Source organism: Salvia splendens, chromosome 22, assembly GCF_004379255.2.
Source record: "Salvia splendens isolate huo1 chromosome 22, SspV2, whole genome shotgun sequence".
Classification (NCBI taxonomy): Eukaryota; Viridiplantae; Streptophyta; class Magnoliopsida; order Lamiales; family Lamiaceae; genus Salvia; species Salvia splendens.
The window spans coordinates 22,730,776-22,747,429 of NC_056053.1; the positions used below are offsets into that span (position 1 = coordinate 22,730,776).

General features: G+C 35.9%; 2 protein-coding genes across 6 annotated transcripts; one reads left to right on the forward strand and one right to left on the reverse strand.

Moving 5' to 3' along the window:
- Positions 1 to 838: 838 nt before the first annotated feature.
- On the reverse strand, positions 839 to 6,395 carry LOC121785904 (peroxisome biogenesis protein 6-like). 5 transcript variants are annotated; one of them, XM_042184382.1, is made up of 16 exons: positions 5,911 to 6,394; positions 5,029 to 5,664; positions 4,704 to 4,947; positions 4,348 to 4,489; positions 4,004 to 4,187; positions 3,546 to 3,737; positions 2,998 to 3,267; positions 2,611 to 2,682; positions 2,380 to 2,466; positions 2,180 to 2,302; positions 1,973 to 2,083; positions 1,768 to 1,806; positions 1,562 to 1,683; positions 1,307 to 1,451; positions 1,124 to 1,201; positions 839 to 1,001 (listed from the first exon to the last, which is right to left on the reverse strand). In XM_042184382.1, the coding sequence occupies exons 1-16, from the start codon at positions 6,163 to 6,165 to the stop codon at positions 912 to 914; spliced, it is 2,790 nt and encodes a 929-aa protein (XP_042040316.1). In that variant the 5' UTR covers positions 6,166 to 6,394; the 3' UTR covers positions 839 to 911. The 5 variants fall into 5 exon arrangements, 4 of the variants coding, with proteins under 4 accessions (XP_042040316.1, XP_042040318.1, XP_042040317.1 ...); XM_042184384.1 differs by having other exon boundaries at positions 5,029 to 5,684; positions 5,911 to 6,052; XM_042184383.1 differs by lacking the exon at positions 2,611 to 2,682 and having other exon boundaries at positions 5,911 to 6,395.
- A 6,936-nt stretch (positions 6,396 to 13,331) lies between these two features.
- On the forward strand, positions 13,332 to 16,566 carry LOC121785908 (beta-glucosidase BoGH3B-like). The gene is made up of 9 exons (XM_042184390.1): positions 13,332 to 13,370; positions 13,453 to 13,681; positions 13,757 to 13,961; positions 14,051 to 14,141; positions 14,229 to 14,374; positions 14,812 to 15,055; positions 15,146 to 15,433; positions 15,511 to 15,712; positions 15,895 to 16,566. The coding sequence occupies exons 1-9, from the start codon at positions 13,347 to 13,349 to the stop codon at positions 16,362 to 16,364; spliced, it is 1,899 nt and encodes a 632-aa protein (XP_042040324.1). The 5' UTR covers positions 13,332 to 13,346; the 3' UTR covers positions 16,365 to 16,566.
- The last annotated feature ends 88 nt before the right edge of the window (positions 16,567 to 16,654 follow it).

The window sequence follows — 16,654 nt, forward strand, 5'->3', positions numbered from 1 at the left end:
ATATATGTTGTGTGAAAAAATAATTTAAACTGAGATAGTTATATGAATTTAAAGTTTTGAGATATTTTATAAAAGTGAGTTATAACTAATTTGTTGTTAAATGAGATTAATACTCTAATTGACATTTTTTTTCATTGTATTTAAACTCGAGGCTGAATAATCTTGATTTAAATATGTAATATATCTATCAGTACTTAGCAATTTAAGGGTGAGTTAGCATTATAACGCACCCCCTAGTGTATATACATGGAAAGTCCAAAACATGCCCGCATGGGCGTAGCGCAGTTGGCAACGGAGGGGCAAATCTTGCTGCAATGAGCTTGGGTTCGAATCTCACTGCTGTCGTGTAGTTGCTTCCATCTCTCAGGCACAAGTGTGAGGCCTTGGGAGATGAGCTTCTGGCAGTCAGTGGGTTAAGGCCTCCCCCTTAACGGGCTACTGCGTACCATGATTGAACCCCCTCACATGATGTCGGGTAGTGTGGGGGTCGCCAAGGCCTCCCCGTCAAATTATTGTATCTAAACTCCTTGTATTTTTGCTGCAATGGAAAGTCCAAAACAATTACGATGTCCTTTCTTTGATTCCTCCTAATTGCAGTGGTTTGCGTCTGTAACTTTTGTGTGGTTTGCGTCTGTAACTTTCCAGTATGTGAATCTATATTGGATTTAGTGAAACTCGTATTTCATGATTGTGTTACTTGCAAATTTGAGGTTAGAGATGTTCACATGTGGGTTGTTTCATGTTGAAAATGTGTTGTGACTTTTTGAATGGAAGATTTGCGAATTGATTTAAGATCATATTCTTCAAATTAAATACCCAACTTAGAAAAAGATAATGCTAATTAAATCACAAGCTTGTATATATTGATTAGAAAATTGTGTCTATTATACAATGTGACACGGTTTTATGATTTATTTGGATGGGCCTTGAAACTGATCACGGAGCATCTCGTATTTCTTCAGCTCAGCCATTGATAGTGAAGGCGATAACTCTCTCAACACCTTCACAAAAAAAGGGGTTGCAATACATCAAGATTTACAACAAATCCAACTGATTTTTAATTAGTACTGGTGTTACTTTGAAGCTCTGCTTATTCCTATTCACATGTAAAAGAATCATATACCTCAATAAAATCTTCATATTCCACGACAACAGCCTCAGGTTGATCAGGTGGGGACGAGTCCGAATCTTCAACTGATACCTATAGCACAATAATGAAAGGCAGAAAAGTAAAAACATGACGTTAAAGAAGTCATCCAGTGAAGCAAAAGTAACCGAGAACACCGGGTACAAACAGTCCGACTACCTTCCGTTTTGCAGCATGAAACCAAGCATCTGCGCAGAGGGCATACATATCAGCCCCAGTGAAATTCGGAGGGCATTTCAGCGCTATCTCATATAGTGATACGTCTTCGTGCAGTTTAACCTTTCGAGTAAGTGCTTTAAGTACCCTGTGAATAGAGAAACCAAAAATGGAAAATTGAGCATACTTTTGTAGGACGGAAGGAGTATAGTTTACATATATTTTTGGAATGTGAAATGAAGAGTTAGAAAACAGAACCTCTCCCTATAAGATGCTTCAGAATTAACACCAACATAGAGGAGCTTGTCAAATCTCCCTGGCCTCAGAAGCGCTGCATCGATAAGATCAGGTCTATTACTAGCCCCGATTATAAACAAGTCCTATTACACAGCACATGAGTTAAGTGAGAAAAGATGAGGGCGAAACAGTTAAGAAGCTTAGAATTATATGGCCAAGAATTCTACCTGTGTAGAATCATTCAGTCCATCAATTTCTGCAAGCATCTAGAAAAAAAAATCACATTAGACATGGGCATTTACCATTATCGTGAACATCCTGGGATGCATATATGAAAACATCAGTCGTATGGGTGGGCAGTTGTGAGGGCGAAGAAACTCAACTGAGTTGCAAAAACTCCGAATATAGTAGAAACAGACACCAACACTTTACCTGAGAAACCACTCTGTCCATCACACCACCAGAATCTCCAGAAGCACCTCGAGCTGGGGCAAGTGAATCAAGCTCATCAAAAAATATAACACATGGGCGTGCCGCTCTGGCCTGAAACGATGCCACTCAGAATAGATCAAATGTTGCCCAATATTTTGTAGTAGTTTCTTTTAAATTGTCACCAAAGAAAGCAATAAAGCCTTTTACCTTCTGAAAAATGTCCCTCACGTTTTTCTCTGACTCTCCGATGTACATGTTGATAAGTTCAGGCCCTTTTACGCTCAGAAAGTTCAAGGAGCATTCTGTAGCGACAGCTTTTGCCAATAATGTCTGAGGTTTTAAGTGGTTGGCTAAAGTCAGTTGCACTGGACAAAAGTTTGGAATAATATTCAGCACTACGAACTTACTTTTCCAGTCCCTGGCGGACCATAAAGAAGAACTCCTGATCGTTTACGCAATCCAGATGAAAATAAATCCTTATGCAATAGAGGAAGCTGCAGATCACATACAGAAGAATAATATCAATTTATAGAAGATCAAGTATAGTGAAGTTATCAATGAAAATTATAAGAAGCCAACAGGTTCGGGAATCTAGCATTATTATGTAGACCTTTTCATCAACTTATAAGAAGGTTTACCTGGACAGTGTCCAGGATTGACTTTTTGACATCCTCAAGGCCACCGACATCTTCCCATTTGACGTTAGGTACCTACAGTAGAAAGATGGTGCGCATATAAAGGAACCAATGCCTCTGATAGAGTAAGAGTACTAATACTTATCTAGGTACCTAGAGTACGAGCGGCATTATGCATAAGTAGGATTTCCAAATATAGCAGAAGGAAACAATGCTTCTACTGGATCACTAATGTTTATCTTTTAATTACGTTAATTTTCTAATACAGTAACAGATCTGTTTAGGCTCTATGTGCAAAGTGTACAGCACTACAGCATGGAATGAGAACAAATTCATTGAGATGTCTAATCTTAATTTCGCAGAGAAACAGCACAAATTCACATATTTTACCTTTGGAGTACCAAGAGCTGATGCATTTCTTTTCTTTGATCGTTCCAATGCTTTGAATATATTTTCTTTGCTAAGATCCTGGGGTGCATTACTAATTTTTTTACTATCTTCAACCGATGGGGACTCCGATGAACCAGGCACTGAGTTTTCAGGCTCCAGCTTCTTGGATATTATATTTGCTCCAGCATCAGCAATTAAAGCACGCAAATCTCGGGGCATGAAACCTGATGTTTGTCCAACTAGATCCTTTACAAGATCTTGTACAGAAGTCTGAAATGAGAGATTATCAGTTCAATACTCATGGAAAAGGTTGTCACAATTAATCAAATAAATCAGCAATGCTGTTTTTTTTTACTTTCTGTGAATGCCAAAATCTTATCTAGATAAATGCTAGAGAATACACTATTTTTACTTCTGAGCCTGCTTTTCAGAGATATCCTTTATTTTGAAATGATTTAGTGCAGCATCACTAACCATCAAATTGGACAACGCCCAACTTTTACAGGATGTAGATGCAAAATAAAGAAGGGATGAAAGTGATAACATACATCGGGAAGCAGGTCAGAGATGTGCTGAAATGACTGGGACAGCAATTGCGATCTTTGTTCTTCACTGAGGCTACCCATTTTTATTTCATGACTAAAACAGCGCCGGATAATTGGAGGAAGACCTTCAGAGTTGTCGACAGTTGCAACTAGTAGTACAGGGTGCTGGTTTATTGTAGGAGTAACTTTTAACGGCTACAAAGTGAAAGGAAATGATAACATATCATTACTTAAACATGCAGTAACCTTGTGACTTCCTATTGCAACCTTGACTCTCAATAGTGTATCCCATGAAATGAAAGATTATTTTGCTCTATATTTCGCCATACCCTATTTACAGGGACTAGAAAGGAAGAACGGAAATGAAAGAAACTTATAGAAACTATCCTGGAATACTGACTGAGAATACTGTAGCAGCAGAGATAATAATCAAGTATCTATATCAACTCTCGTAAACTTACAGAATCGGCATCTGTGTTGTTGTCAAAATAACCATTTTTATCTTCAGTAATTGGCTCAGTGAATTGCTTAATGGTAGATGCAACTTCTGAGTTAACTCCAACATGCTCATGGGACGACCCCTCTTGAGCAGCTAAATTGCGGAAAATCTCAAAATGACGGAGCAGAAGGATTGCTGGACTATATCTAGAGCAGTGCAAGCATATTAAATATAAGAGACCTGTTTATGAATCAAAAATAAAATGACAATGACAAAAATAACTAAGTGGAATTTTATGTCTTGCGATCTTTTAGAGCTGAATCAATGATTCTCACTGCTCAACGTTATCATAGTTGTATCAGGTACCTTCGAGCGGCACTGAAAGCTTCAGCTAGAGCAATGGATGCTTTCTTTTCTGAAGATGGCATGAAATCATGACAACTATATTCCACTACATGCAAACCCAATCGATGAGCAACATATCTTATCACAGTCCTCTTTCCAGAACCTAAAAATTCAATTTGGAATCAGTAAATTCAGAAAATTTCTCCTAAAGAAAGAATGTCATTGCCTATTATTAATTTCCATAAAAGATGGGATAAAATTTATCATCACAAATACACTACGTAATTAGAGAGCTGCACAACTATCATAGAGTCTTGGACACTTAATAAGTAACTTGACATTTTTCAAGGAACCCAATCTAGGAGTTTATAACAGACCTGCAACACCATGTAAAAGGATGGAGACCCTGAATTTTGATGACAAATCTGATGGGAATAAGGTTGGTGCAAGTATGGAGGCTAGAGACAGCACTGCATCGTCTTGCAAGTGATAGACACGTTTCGGCTGTGGAATCAAAGAATCTGGAGGGATGGCAGACGGAACCCCTCCTCCAAGAACAAGAGCAGTTTGATGGCGATTGACCCTTAAAACAGGTTCCTCTGATGGTTCCATAGCTGCGACCTGAAAGCAAGCAGGTGGCTGTGCTACAATTCCTCAAGCACTCACGAGACAAATAGACATACACAGAATTAAAGTTTTGACCTTGAAGTATATTGTATGTTCACCAGGATTCGGCATCTTTTGGTTGCAAGGGATACACAACTCAGATTTGCAGTTCCAATCTATGCATACACTGAAAAGATCACCCCGGGCAAGATATCTATCAACAGAAAAGTAATCATTCAATGCCAAATCTATCAAGCTTTGGCGATCTTTTGCTTCTTCAGATGACCAAGTTTTAAGACGTTCAAGGGTTCCGCATTCTGGTATCTTCACAAAGGACGCCCTCAAATGTGAGGCATATATAGGCATCTTAGCCCAAGATTCTAGCCCTATACGGACAGAATTTGGCTCATTTTCTTTCTCATTTATTTCATCATTTGGTTTCACTACAAACAACGATGACAGCTTCTCTCCCCCTTGCTGCACAATATTTTTCAAGCAAGACTGATGCAAATTGAGGTTAAATGCAAGAATGGGTGACACATAAGCCACTTGATGATCCAAACTCTCGGACTGAGTTTGAGGATAAGCGTATGAAGGAAATATCAGCATCGTCCTAGGAGCATGCGAGATAACTGATCCGTGTTCTGAGGAACCATCATCTGGATTTGGTGGGTCTAGGACCACTGCTTGTCCAATTCTACTTACATTAGCATCGACGTTGTTGATGAGTACCTACAATGAAAACAAGGCAACTGGCATTTCATATATCCACTTACCAATCAAAATTTCCTTCTACAATAGAGAAGTGCCGATTTTTAGCCGTAGCCCTAGCTTAAAAGTCTCTGCATTCTACAAGTGAGTGCACCCCTCAAATGAACCAATAGTGCAGAGAGAAAGAACATTTCAATGTAATTTCGAACTTAAATCATAGAAAGCACAAAACCAAAATCAATGAACATTGATTGGAAGAAAAAATACCAGCGATCCTGACGTAATTGACAATTGTTTGAGAACAGCAGTGGACAACCCAATCGAAACAGAGGCATCAACTGAATTAAGAGCTGAGTCATCGGAAACTCTGAGAATCCCAGCCGTGAGCTGCAGCGTGCGGGAAGGGTCAGTCTCGTCAATTCCGGCGCCATCTTCTGCTGTTCTGTGAGAATTGAGCAAAGAATCGACGAGGGCTTTAGTTGAAGAGAGCACAAGGGGCTTCCTCTTCCTTCTCTCCACCATTGCCGGACAATTCACAAAAACCCTAAACCCTCTTCAATCGACCAGCTAAGCATTAATTATTCGATATAAATTGGGAGGGATAGATTAGTGTTGGAGGTGATAGATACAGCCTGTGTGTATGTATAGATTGGATGTAGTGAAAGGGAAGTGTAGAATCTGTAGATTGAGCAATTCGAGATAGTCTTCAAGTGGTTGATTTTGGGGCGAACCGTTTTTAACTTCCACTGTCACATTGCTCTATTTTGGGGCAAAAAAAGTTGATTGGAAATGTACATAAAAAATGATACGATATGCTTAGGGCATCCGCAACCGTTACTTAGCAATCACGTTTCGGTGGAACAGAACGCATTATAGGTGGAACGGTGCAAGGTGAATTGGGCGAGAAATGAGTGATGTTCTACCACACGTCTACTTTACATCGGCGAATATTATCAAGAAAAAATAGTTCGACCAATGTGACTTAGGTGAGGCGAGTAAAAGTGTTTTATTTGGCTATTTACATAAACCCAGAAAATACCGACACGAGTAATAGACCCCATAACAATTGGAATCAGAGTGGACAAGGATGGTAGGACTTGAAAAAGGAATTTAGTATATATACTTGAATTATGTTGGATTCTTTAAGATTCATGGAATAATTAATTAATTAATTATATATATAATGAGAATCTCCTATTATGACTTGTTGAACTTCTGTAAAAATTTTCTGTATAATTGTTAGAGTTCTCAACATAGTGCACTCATCCAAAAGTCCTAGTCGGCGAGCTCACAAGGAGTATTTTCAATTATACTTTTTTATTATTTCTATTATATAATTTTCAATTGAAATGAAATTTTTAGGATATACCAATGCAATTAGGAGGAATCAAAGAAAGGACATCAATTCCTGGATTTTCGAATTTTAATTGTGTGATCATTTTAACTATATAAATTTAGTATTTGAATTTTGCTCTTTTTCATTTTATTTAATTAAAGTTAGGATTTTAGTTATCCAGTTTCCACTTTTAACTATGCAACATTTATTTTAATACAAATAATCTTTTTTAATTAATTATACATTAATTTAGTTATAAATTAGATGTAAATGAAAGAACTATAGAACTAAAAAAATAATAAAATAAATTATTATAACTGTAAATTGCTTAAAAAACCACTCTGATAACCTCAAATATCTATTGATCCACGTCACAATTTAGGTGACATGAAGATGATAAAAAATAGAAAAAACTTCTAATGTACGCGTTGGCTTAAACATAAAATAGCTAATAGTCGAAATCAAAATTCATGGATTCAAACTTTTAAATTTCTGTTCATTTAATAATTAAAAACGACTACAATTTGGACAGGTGTCGTATAGTATAAAGTTATAAAACGCCTAAAAAAGTTCATAATGCAAGAGGATGGTCGGTAGTGGTCAGTGGAGGCCCAATAAGTACTGCATTAATTCTGCAATTTATTGGTATTATTTTTGAAATATTTTAAAACCATTAAAAATGATAGAACCCATCTTATTTGGGAATACAAATTCACTTTATATTATCTTAATAATTAAAAGAAGTTAAGCTCGCATCAATTTGATTTCCAACTAATATTCTTTGCCACATAGCATGTCCATAACATAATTTATTTAGATGACCGATCCATTAGTTAGAAAATGGCTCGTAGGTGAAATGTAAACGAACAAAGGCAAATGGAGATATTTTTTGACTTTAAGAAGGGATAAAGTTATAATTTCATAGTAATAGTTTCGAAAAACCGAAGAACGACGTCGTTTACATCTTATTCTTTTAAAAAAAATCTTCATATGAAAGTGGTCATAGCGTTTCAGGTCGACCTTAAAGAAAATTTAGGCTCTCTTAAAGTTGCAACGGTTCGTCATTATTATAGTAGTTTCTTTATTATTTACAAACTATAATTAAAAAATAAACTATATACATTGAAAAATGGAAGTTGTGTAGACAAATTATTGGGTATATGATATATGATGACATGAGATGTTGGAGTCCTATGCCAAAAATAGGGGATATGATTGGTCAAAACATTTTACTAAAGATCCCATTACCTTTTCTTTTCCTCTTTCCAATTAATCAAATCGTGTTTGTGTGTGTGTGTTTTCCACAACAAGCAAAACAAGAAGAAAAAAAAAAGGAGATTAGAAATGTTGTAGGACCATGTGATGAGGAAGATGAAAACTAAATTAAGTTTAAAGTGGGAGGTAGGGACTTTAAAGTTGTTTGATGTGTCGATTGATGTTTATGTCATTTGATTAATCAATGACCACATTAACCACTGTACATAGGTGGTTTGATTTGTTAGAATATAGTGATCATTTCATCGAATATATATATGATACTAGTAAGTTAAGGGATTTAGTGTACACTTTGAGTTTGAGATGAAATAACTGTTTTGACACCTTGATACCCGAATGAGAGGTTCGTCTATTGTATGAACTCTTCATTTCTACCAGGATATATTATGTGGAATGCATATATTTGCCTCATCTCTTCTTGGAAGTTTCTTTATTACTTGTTGTGTTGCTGATTTAGCCCTTATTTAGTTATTGACATGGGTTTCTTGGTTTATCCCTTATTGTTAGTTCTTTTCCTCATCTCTTCTTGCAAGTTCCTATTATTACAAATTGAATTAAGCTTGATAAAATTATATACCCTAATGAAGCAGGCCAATTAGTATTAACTAAACAATGTAATAATAATAAAATAATAAACGTTTATTAAATTGATAGATTCTATTTTTTATTTCAATGGATTCTACTTTACAACCATAAAAATAAATTCAAATAAATAGTACTAGCTAGAGAGTATGTCTTTTTCGAAATTACTTAGTACGGAGTAACATCTAAATGTATGACGGTCACTCCAATTATATATAATTCACCATTATCAAATTAGAATTTACTACTAATCCCCCATTTAAAATTTATCAATCCTAGTTATAATTTGATTAGCTTAATGGATGTGTGCATCAACGTGTGCCTCAACATATGTACTTGTCTTTTAGCACAAAGCAATATTCTTTAAATCGTAGCCCATCTTGCAAATATCATGCCTCATAATTAAGTAATCACTTCATATATTTTTAATAATGATTAATACACAAATAAAACATTAATTCCCGACAGAGGAGGATGGGAGTGTGCATGTCCTTTTGATGGTCAAAAAAATAAATAATCAAAATTTGATCACAAGAAAGATGGAGATTCCTTTCTTGGTTTCGTTATTTTCAGTGCACACACCAAACTTTCCACAACACTAAGTTAAAAAGAGAGAGTAAGACAAGACGAAGACTAGAAAACTTGCTTTAGATTAGTTTAGTCCCAAATATGGCCTGTCTATCATGTGGCCTTTAGCTTGTTTTCCATACTAATCAATTACTCCCACTTTACTTTTCCTAAATCATAAATCAATCTCTCCCTTTAAGTAGCCTTTGATTGCTCCATCTAGAGAAAGAGAGAGGAGATGAAGAAGAGAGAAAGTTGGCGTTAGAAATGGAGGCTGTGCCAAGATCGATCGATCCTCTTGTTCGATTCCATGCATGTATGATCGATCTCGGACCAGGCTTCATTCCTCACGCCTTTATTTCTGATTGGCAACTATATACATATATGCATTAATTATTTTTGCATCTGCAACTTCTCTAGATCTGGTAAAAATCTAGCTAGCTAGCATCTATGATGTTTTATATTACATGTGTTTTGATTTGATATTGAAGATTATACTCTATGACATGGGCAGTGTGCTCCGCATGTGTGAATTTGCTAGGATGGAACACATTTTTGAATTCATCTCCATCAACTATAAATTTTTTTTAATGTAATTAGGGTCAAGTTATTATAATGTTTACATATGTATTAATAAAATCTACAATTTGATTTTCAGTTTCTTGCTTCCTTCTAACACGTTTCTGGTGTTTCTGGTGTCTTGAAAGTTGCAACCTTCAACTATGATTTTTCTTTGTCCAATCAACTTTCCAAGTTAATATAATTAGATTAATTAGTTAATTGAAGCTTTATTAATTAGTAGTACTATATATTTAGGATTGAGAATTATATGATTGAATATTTTTATCTTTATCACAAAAAGTTCTACAATTTTCTTGTCGACCGGATATGAAGGAAACAAGTGGTCTCAAATTGTAAAACTACCCATGATTTTATATAGGATACATCATTTTAAACCTATTTTAAGGCGATTGTCATTTTTGGACATGAAACGAACACACAGAATAAATACTTTTCTTAATTAATTAATTTAATTCTTAGTTTATTAGTTATGATTCATTTAAGTATTAGTGTTTAAACTTGGAAATTTTAGATTTTGTATGACTATCTTGTCCTGTGAAATTGATTTTTTATTGTTGTATTGTTATGATCAAATTATTATTGTGTCCTTAGTGTGCAGGTCGTGTTAGTGTCGTAAATTTCCTTAACAGATCATGTTTGGATCTGAGCTTATCGGATTATGTCACTATCATGTGTACGTGATAAATACATGATAACAACCATGATTTGCGAGGCCTAAATTTTATTAGTAAGCAAAATATTATGCTATTTTTATCTATCTAGCTTTATCCTAAATAATAAACCCTCTTTAATCTAAACACACGTAGCCAGATCATATCTAACATGTTTTACCATTAACTTTCGTTTTTTAAATATATTTTATCATTTTTTCTTTAATATCAAATTCTTGTGTTTTGGTTATAAATTTTGTTATACTACTTATTAAATTGTGTTTATCGTATCCAGTTAAAAGTATAGTGTATAATTATTGTACTTATGCAATGGTCTGTTGCACCAAAACCAATTAATATCGTTTTCCCCTCAAAATAAAAGATAAAAGCTAATTTACATGATTCATGATTTCCCCCTTAATTCAAAACTCCAAACCCTAATCAACAAACTCAGTCTAATAATAGTTTTCCCCACATAATAAAAGAAAAAAGTTAATTTGCACGATTCATGATTTTCTCCCATTATTTATATGCAAGCTATTGAAATATTTTATAATTAAGATATAAATCTTGTAAGATCTTGATAATAATCAAGCAATAGAAGCTTCATATAGCCAAAGATCCATTTAATTGGTCTTCTCCATCTTCATTTCATGTTTTCTTCATCTACTTTTAAGAATTTTAAGTTGGCTTCTTTCGATTTATCTATTAAAGGTTCGGAGTGTTGGAAACGTGATTTTTAGTTTACGACATGATATCATGCCGTAAGATACAAAATCTATATAAATCTACAAAAAATCCATTTATTTTAATATTTTATTTTTGAAAATATTTCCTTTTTAAAGCATTAAATAGTACTCCATCCGTCCATAAAAAATAATCTCATTTGTGGACGACAAAAGTTTTAATGAGAAATTGGTAAAATATGAGAGTGGAGAAAAAGTAGGTAAAGTATGAGACATAAACTTTCTATATTTAGAAATGAGACTATTTTTTATGGACATCCCAAAATAGTCAAATAAGATATTTTTTTCATGGAAGGATGGAGTATACTTTGTTGGGTATAATTAAACTGTATTTAAACATAAACCCTATATTTGTCCAAACGAAGTTTCAATTATTTACGGAGCTAATTATGTACATATATTTTAAACCTAATCTCGAAAAAAGTATGACATTTTAAAACCTAAAACTCTATTAATCAAATTTATGTGGTCAACGTAGAAATGAGTAGTTACCATTCTAAATTCAATTTTTGGTGTATCGGGTAGAAACAATTTTTTTTCTCGGCACCTCATACAATAATGTCTAAGCTCCTTGCCGCTAGGGCAAAGACTCTAGACAAACTGTTCCCTTTTTTGTGTGTGTAATTTTAAAATTTAATCAATGCACAATTAGAGTTTAATTGTTGAAGAAATTATTGTATCTAAACTCCTTGTATTTAATTCGATAACATAAGGATGCATTCTAATCCAATATTTTTGGGTGAAATTGTATGATTGGAGACTTGGAGTGGTGAATTTCGTAGGATCCTCATGTTTAATACTCCCTCCATACCCGATTAATTGTCACTCTTTTCTATTTCGGTCTGTCCCTCAATAATTGTTACACTTTATTTTTACCATAAATGGTAAATAAGTTTCACATTCCACTAACTCACTTCACTCACATTTTATTATAAAACCAATATAAAAAAGTAGGTCTCACATTCCGCTAATTTTTCAACCAACTTTTCTTTAAATTTCTTAAAACATGTGCCCGATCAAAGAGTGACAATTAATCGGGGACCGGGGGAGTAATTTATATCAATTTTCAGTTTAATTTAATATTAACCTCAATTAAATCTAAACAAAAGATCGATATTTACTTAATTATTTTTATCACACGTCCCACAGTTTAAATGGAACCCGTTCGCATACTACTAGTTTAACAAAATCCTCATATATATATTAAGCTCAATTTTCATGAATCATGTCGCGCGATAATGACAAATATTCCAATTATTAAGGAAAAAGATTTGTATATATGATTTTTAAAAAGATTTTCATATATAAATATTTCCAAATCGCAATTAGGTACTGATATTTACAAACAGATACCGATTAATAGATATGATCCACAGCCCTTCCAAATGGAGTAACATTTTTATTCATATTTAGTGTATCATAACTTATATGTTTATCAATAAATGTAAGCAATACTCATCGCATACTATGTACTAAAATTGTTGATAAATAAGTCACAACAAGAGGACTCTATATATTGTTTTGGATAATTGGATATATTTTCGACTTTGAGCATTTATATATATATATATAGAAAAAATGGATTACCCTCTATATTTATTGCTCAATCAAACCAAATTACTAATATATCTTCCAAAACGGTCTACGCACTTGTCCATTATTTACTCTTTCCCATTTCAAATTCAAATAAGACATCTTAAAATTCATCAAATTCCAAATCAAAATTCCACCTAACATTGCTATAAATCCGACCTATTTGCCAACCATTTCATCCCAACACAACTCTCTCTCTCTCTCTCTCTCTCTCTCTACACACACATTTCATCTTTTCAACTCTGTAAGTTTAGCATTATATGCTTAATCTGTAATGATCAAAATTTGTAGCATTATGCTTAATTTGTTCGTTTTTCTATGTACTCCCAAAAAACTTCTGCCTTTATGTCATAAATTCCCACACAAATTCACATGGCACACTTCTTCTCTTCACATGTATACCTAACTATTCATTGATCATCATATTACTATATATAAATCTATACTACTAAATTTGTACATCATTTTTCTCTCACAGGAAAACATGAAAAAAGCTACTGCATCGATCTTGCTCGGAATTCTAGTGATATGTTGCTGCAACGAGGCATCGAAAGCAGATTACGCCCTATACAAGGATCCGAAAAAGCCGTTAAATCGAAGAATAAATGATCTAATGAAGAAGATGACATTAGAGGAGAAGCTCGGCCAAATGGTGCAGATTGAGAGATCTGTCGCATCGCCACAAGTCATGAGCAAATATTTCATAGGCACAACTTTGTTAATTTATCTACTTATGCAATTGTTATTTTATGCCGTGCCTCTCTAATAAATATTCACCTCAGGGAGCGTGCTGAGCGGGGGAGGCAGTGTCCCAACCCCACAGGCGACCCCCGAGGTGTGGGTGGACATGGTCAACGAGCTCCAGAAGGGTTCTCTGTCGACCCGCCTCGGAATTCCCATGATTTATGGGATTGATGGAGTACATGGGCATAATAATGTGTACAATGCCACCATTTTCCCTCACAACGTTGGTCTAGGTGCTACTAGGTAAAAAGTCACTTTTTCGCCATTGAATAATTAATACTCTTTTCGTCCATTATAAAATATCTCATTTTATTGAAATTATTGAATTTCAGAGATCCACAACTAGTGAAGAGGATCGGAGCAGCAACTGCTCTTGAAATCAGAGCTACAGGAATTCCTTATACTTTTGCACCTACTATTGCGGTAATTAATCACAATTAATCTTGAATTCAAATTAATTTAGATAGGAAAATAAATATTTGATTTTTGAGAAATATATAATATATATAGGTGTGTAGAGATCCGAGATGGGGTCGTTGCTACGAGAGCTACAGTGAAGATCCAAGCATAGTTAGAGCAATGACAGAACTCATACCCGGTTTACAAGGAGACATACCGCCTAATTCTCCAAAGGGCGTGCCATATCTAGGTGGACAGTAAGTTTTCAATCCTTCAAATACTCAATCCTATGTATTGTAACTCAAAGTAGATGCCACGACGAGAGTACTCTCGTGGGCAGATACAGGGGGTGTTGCACCCCCGACAATTTTTGTAAGAAAAAACTTGTACTTTATATTTAGAGTTTTCTTGTGTGTTTTTTTTTCTTTCTTGTAGCACACCTTGTTTTCTCATTTGTTTGGCTGCAATATGTAGGAATTAAGGAAAACTGTTGACAGAAATGTGTCTGCATGTAGTTGGATAGAAAGAATATCTGTTTTGGCATTTTTCGAACATCTTTACAATGTTGTTATCCATCCATGTATCTGATTTCATGTTTTGGTCTGATTAAACCAAAGTGCAAATATATTGATGGGCCAGTTAAAGTTTTAATGCATATTTGTTTGTTTAATTTGCCAATATATTTGTGTTTCAGAGACAAGGTGATAGCTTGCGCGAAACACTACGTTGGCGATGGCGGAACAACAACCGGCATAAACGAGAACAACACGATAGCAACATGGCACCAAGTGATGAGCATCCACATGCCCGCCTACTTCAACTCCATCATCAAGGGCGTCTCGACCGTCATGGTCTCCTACTCCAGCTTGAACGGCGTCAAGATGCACGCCAACCGCGACTTCGTCACCGGATTCTTGAAGAAAAACCTACGATTCAGAGTAACACTAAGGCTCAATCTTGTATACACATTTCAATGCCAAATTCCCACCAACATTTACTAACTTAAATTTTTTGAAAATATGATTTAGGGGTTTGTGATATCAGATTGGCAAGGAATTGACAGGATTACCTCTCCACCTCATGCTAACTATACTTACTCAATCCTCGCCGGAGTTAACGCCGGAATCGACATGATTATGGTTCCGTACAACTACACTGAATTCCTCGATGGCCTAAAATTTCTAGTCGAAAACAACTTCGTCTCCATGAGTCGAATCGACGATGCCGTCAAGAGAATCCTAAGGGTCAAATTCATAATGGGCCTATTCGAGCACCCGCTGGCCGACTACAGCATGACCAAGTACCTTGGCAGTCAGGTCAGTTTATACTCGTATCAAGGAGCTTTTTACTTCCTCGACAGTTTCCCTTTTTCCTAAACATTAAAAAAAAACAGGAACATCGGGAGCTGGCGAGGGAAGCAGTGAGAAAGTCACTGGTGCTACTCAAAAACGGCGATTCCGGTCACAAACCATTGCTCCCTCTCGACAAGCACGCGCCGAAGATCCTAGTCGCTGGCACACACGCCAACGACATCGGCAACCAGTGCGGAGGCTGGACCATCCAATGGCAAGGCCAGAGCGGCAACATCACCTCCGGTAAATTGGGACTTTGGCCCATCAGCCCACCTCAACATATTTTATTTATAACCATTTTGTTCTTCAAATTTTCCAATTTCTTTCATAAATGTCTCATCTCAAAATCTTAAAATTTCTTTATACATATATTTTTGCATATTCTAAATTGAATTCCTGGCTTCGCCCCTTGTCTGAATGATCAGGTACAACGATACTAACGGGCATAAAGAAAACGGTCGACCCGAAAACTGAGGTGGTGTTCAGTGAGAACCCGGAATCTAGCTACGTGAAGGAGAACGGGTTCTCGTACGCGGTGGTGGTGGTGGGGGAGGTGCCGTACGCGGAGACGAACGGGGACAGCCTGAATCTGACCCTGCCCGAGCCCGGGCCGGGTATTATATCGAACGTGTGCGGGTCGGTCAGGTGCGTGGTGGTCCTGATCACGGGGCGGCCCGTGGTGATCGAGCCGTATCTCGGGCAGATTGACGCCCTGGTGGCGGCGTGGCTGCCCGGGACGGAGGGGCAGGGCGTGGCCGATGTTTTGTTTGGGGATTTCGGGTTTACGGGCAGGCTGCCCCGCACTTGGTTCAAGACCGTGGACCAGCTGCCCATGAATGTTGGGGATGAGCATTATGACCCGCTGTTTCCCTTCGGGTATGGGCTCACCGCATAACCCGAAAACCAAATATCCGGACCGAGACTATGAAGTTGAGACCATACTGTAATTGAGCTTGTTTCTTTCTTTGTTATGAAATTGTTTTTGTAAATCTCCTTATTTAAAGGTTTCAATTGCCATGAATTGAAGAGGGGAGAACGTAGTAATTTACGATTGATCCTGTTATTGCAATAATAGTCATCTTAAGACATTGATGAAAGTTGTGTCAAGAATGAAAATGGTGAAATGTCATAATATTGTACCCAATTTTCAACGTGTGAAAATATCTTTAATTTTCCTTTTTCATA

What these genes read in the sequence shown, in the direction of transcription:
- LOC121785904 (XM_042184382.1), bottom strand. Translation starts at nt 6,165, where the DNA reads ATGGTGGAGAGAAGGAAGAGGAAGCCCCTTGTGCTCTCTTCAACTAAA. An exon ending in CCTTTTACATGGTGTTGCAG is followed by an intron (nt 4,490 to 4,703) that starts GTCTGTTATAAA and finishes TTGAATTTTTAG; the next exon opens with GTTCTGGAAAGAGGACTGTG. An exon ending in TGGACAGAGTGGTTTCTCAG is followed by an intron (nt 1,807 to 1,972) that starts GTAAAGTGTTGG and finishes TTTTTTTTCTAG; the next exon opens with ATGCTTGCAGAAATTGATGG.
- LOC121785908 (XM_042184390.1), top strand. Translation starts at nt 13,347, where the DNA reads ATGGCACACTTCTTCTCTTCACAT. An exon ending in CACACTTCTTCTCTTCACAT is followed by an intron (nt 13,371 to 13,452) that starts GTATACCTAACT and finishes TTTCTCTCACAG; the next exon opens with GAAAACATGAAAAAAGCTAC. An exon ending in GAGCGGCAACATCACCTCCG is followed by an intron (nt 15,713 to 15,894) that starts GTAAATTGGGAC and finishes CTGAATGATCAG; the next exon opens with GTACAACGATACTAACGGGC.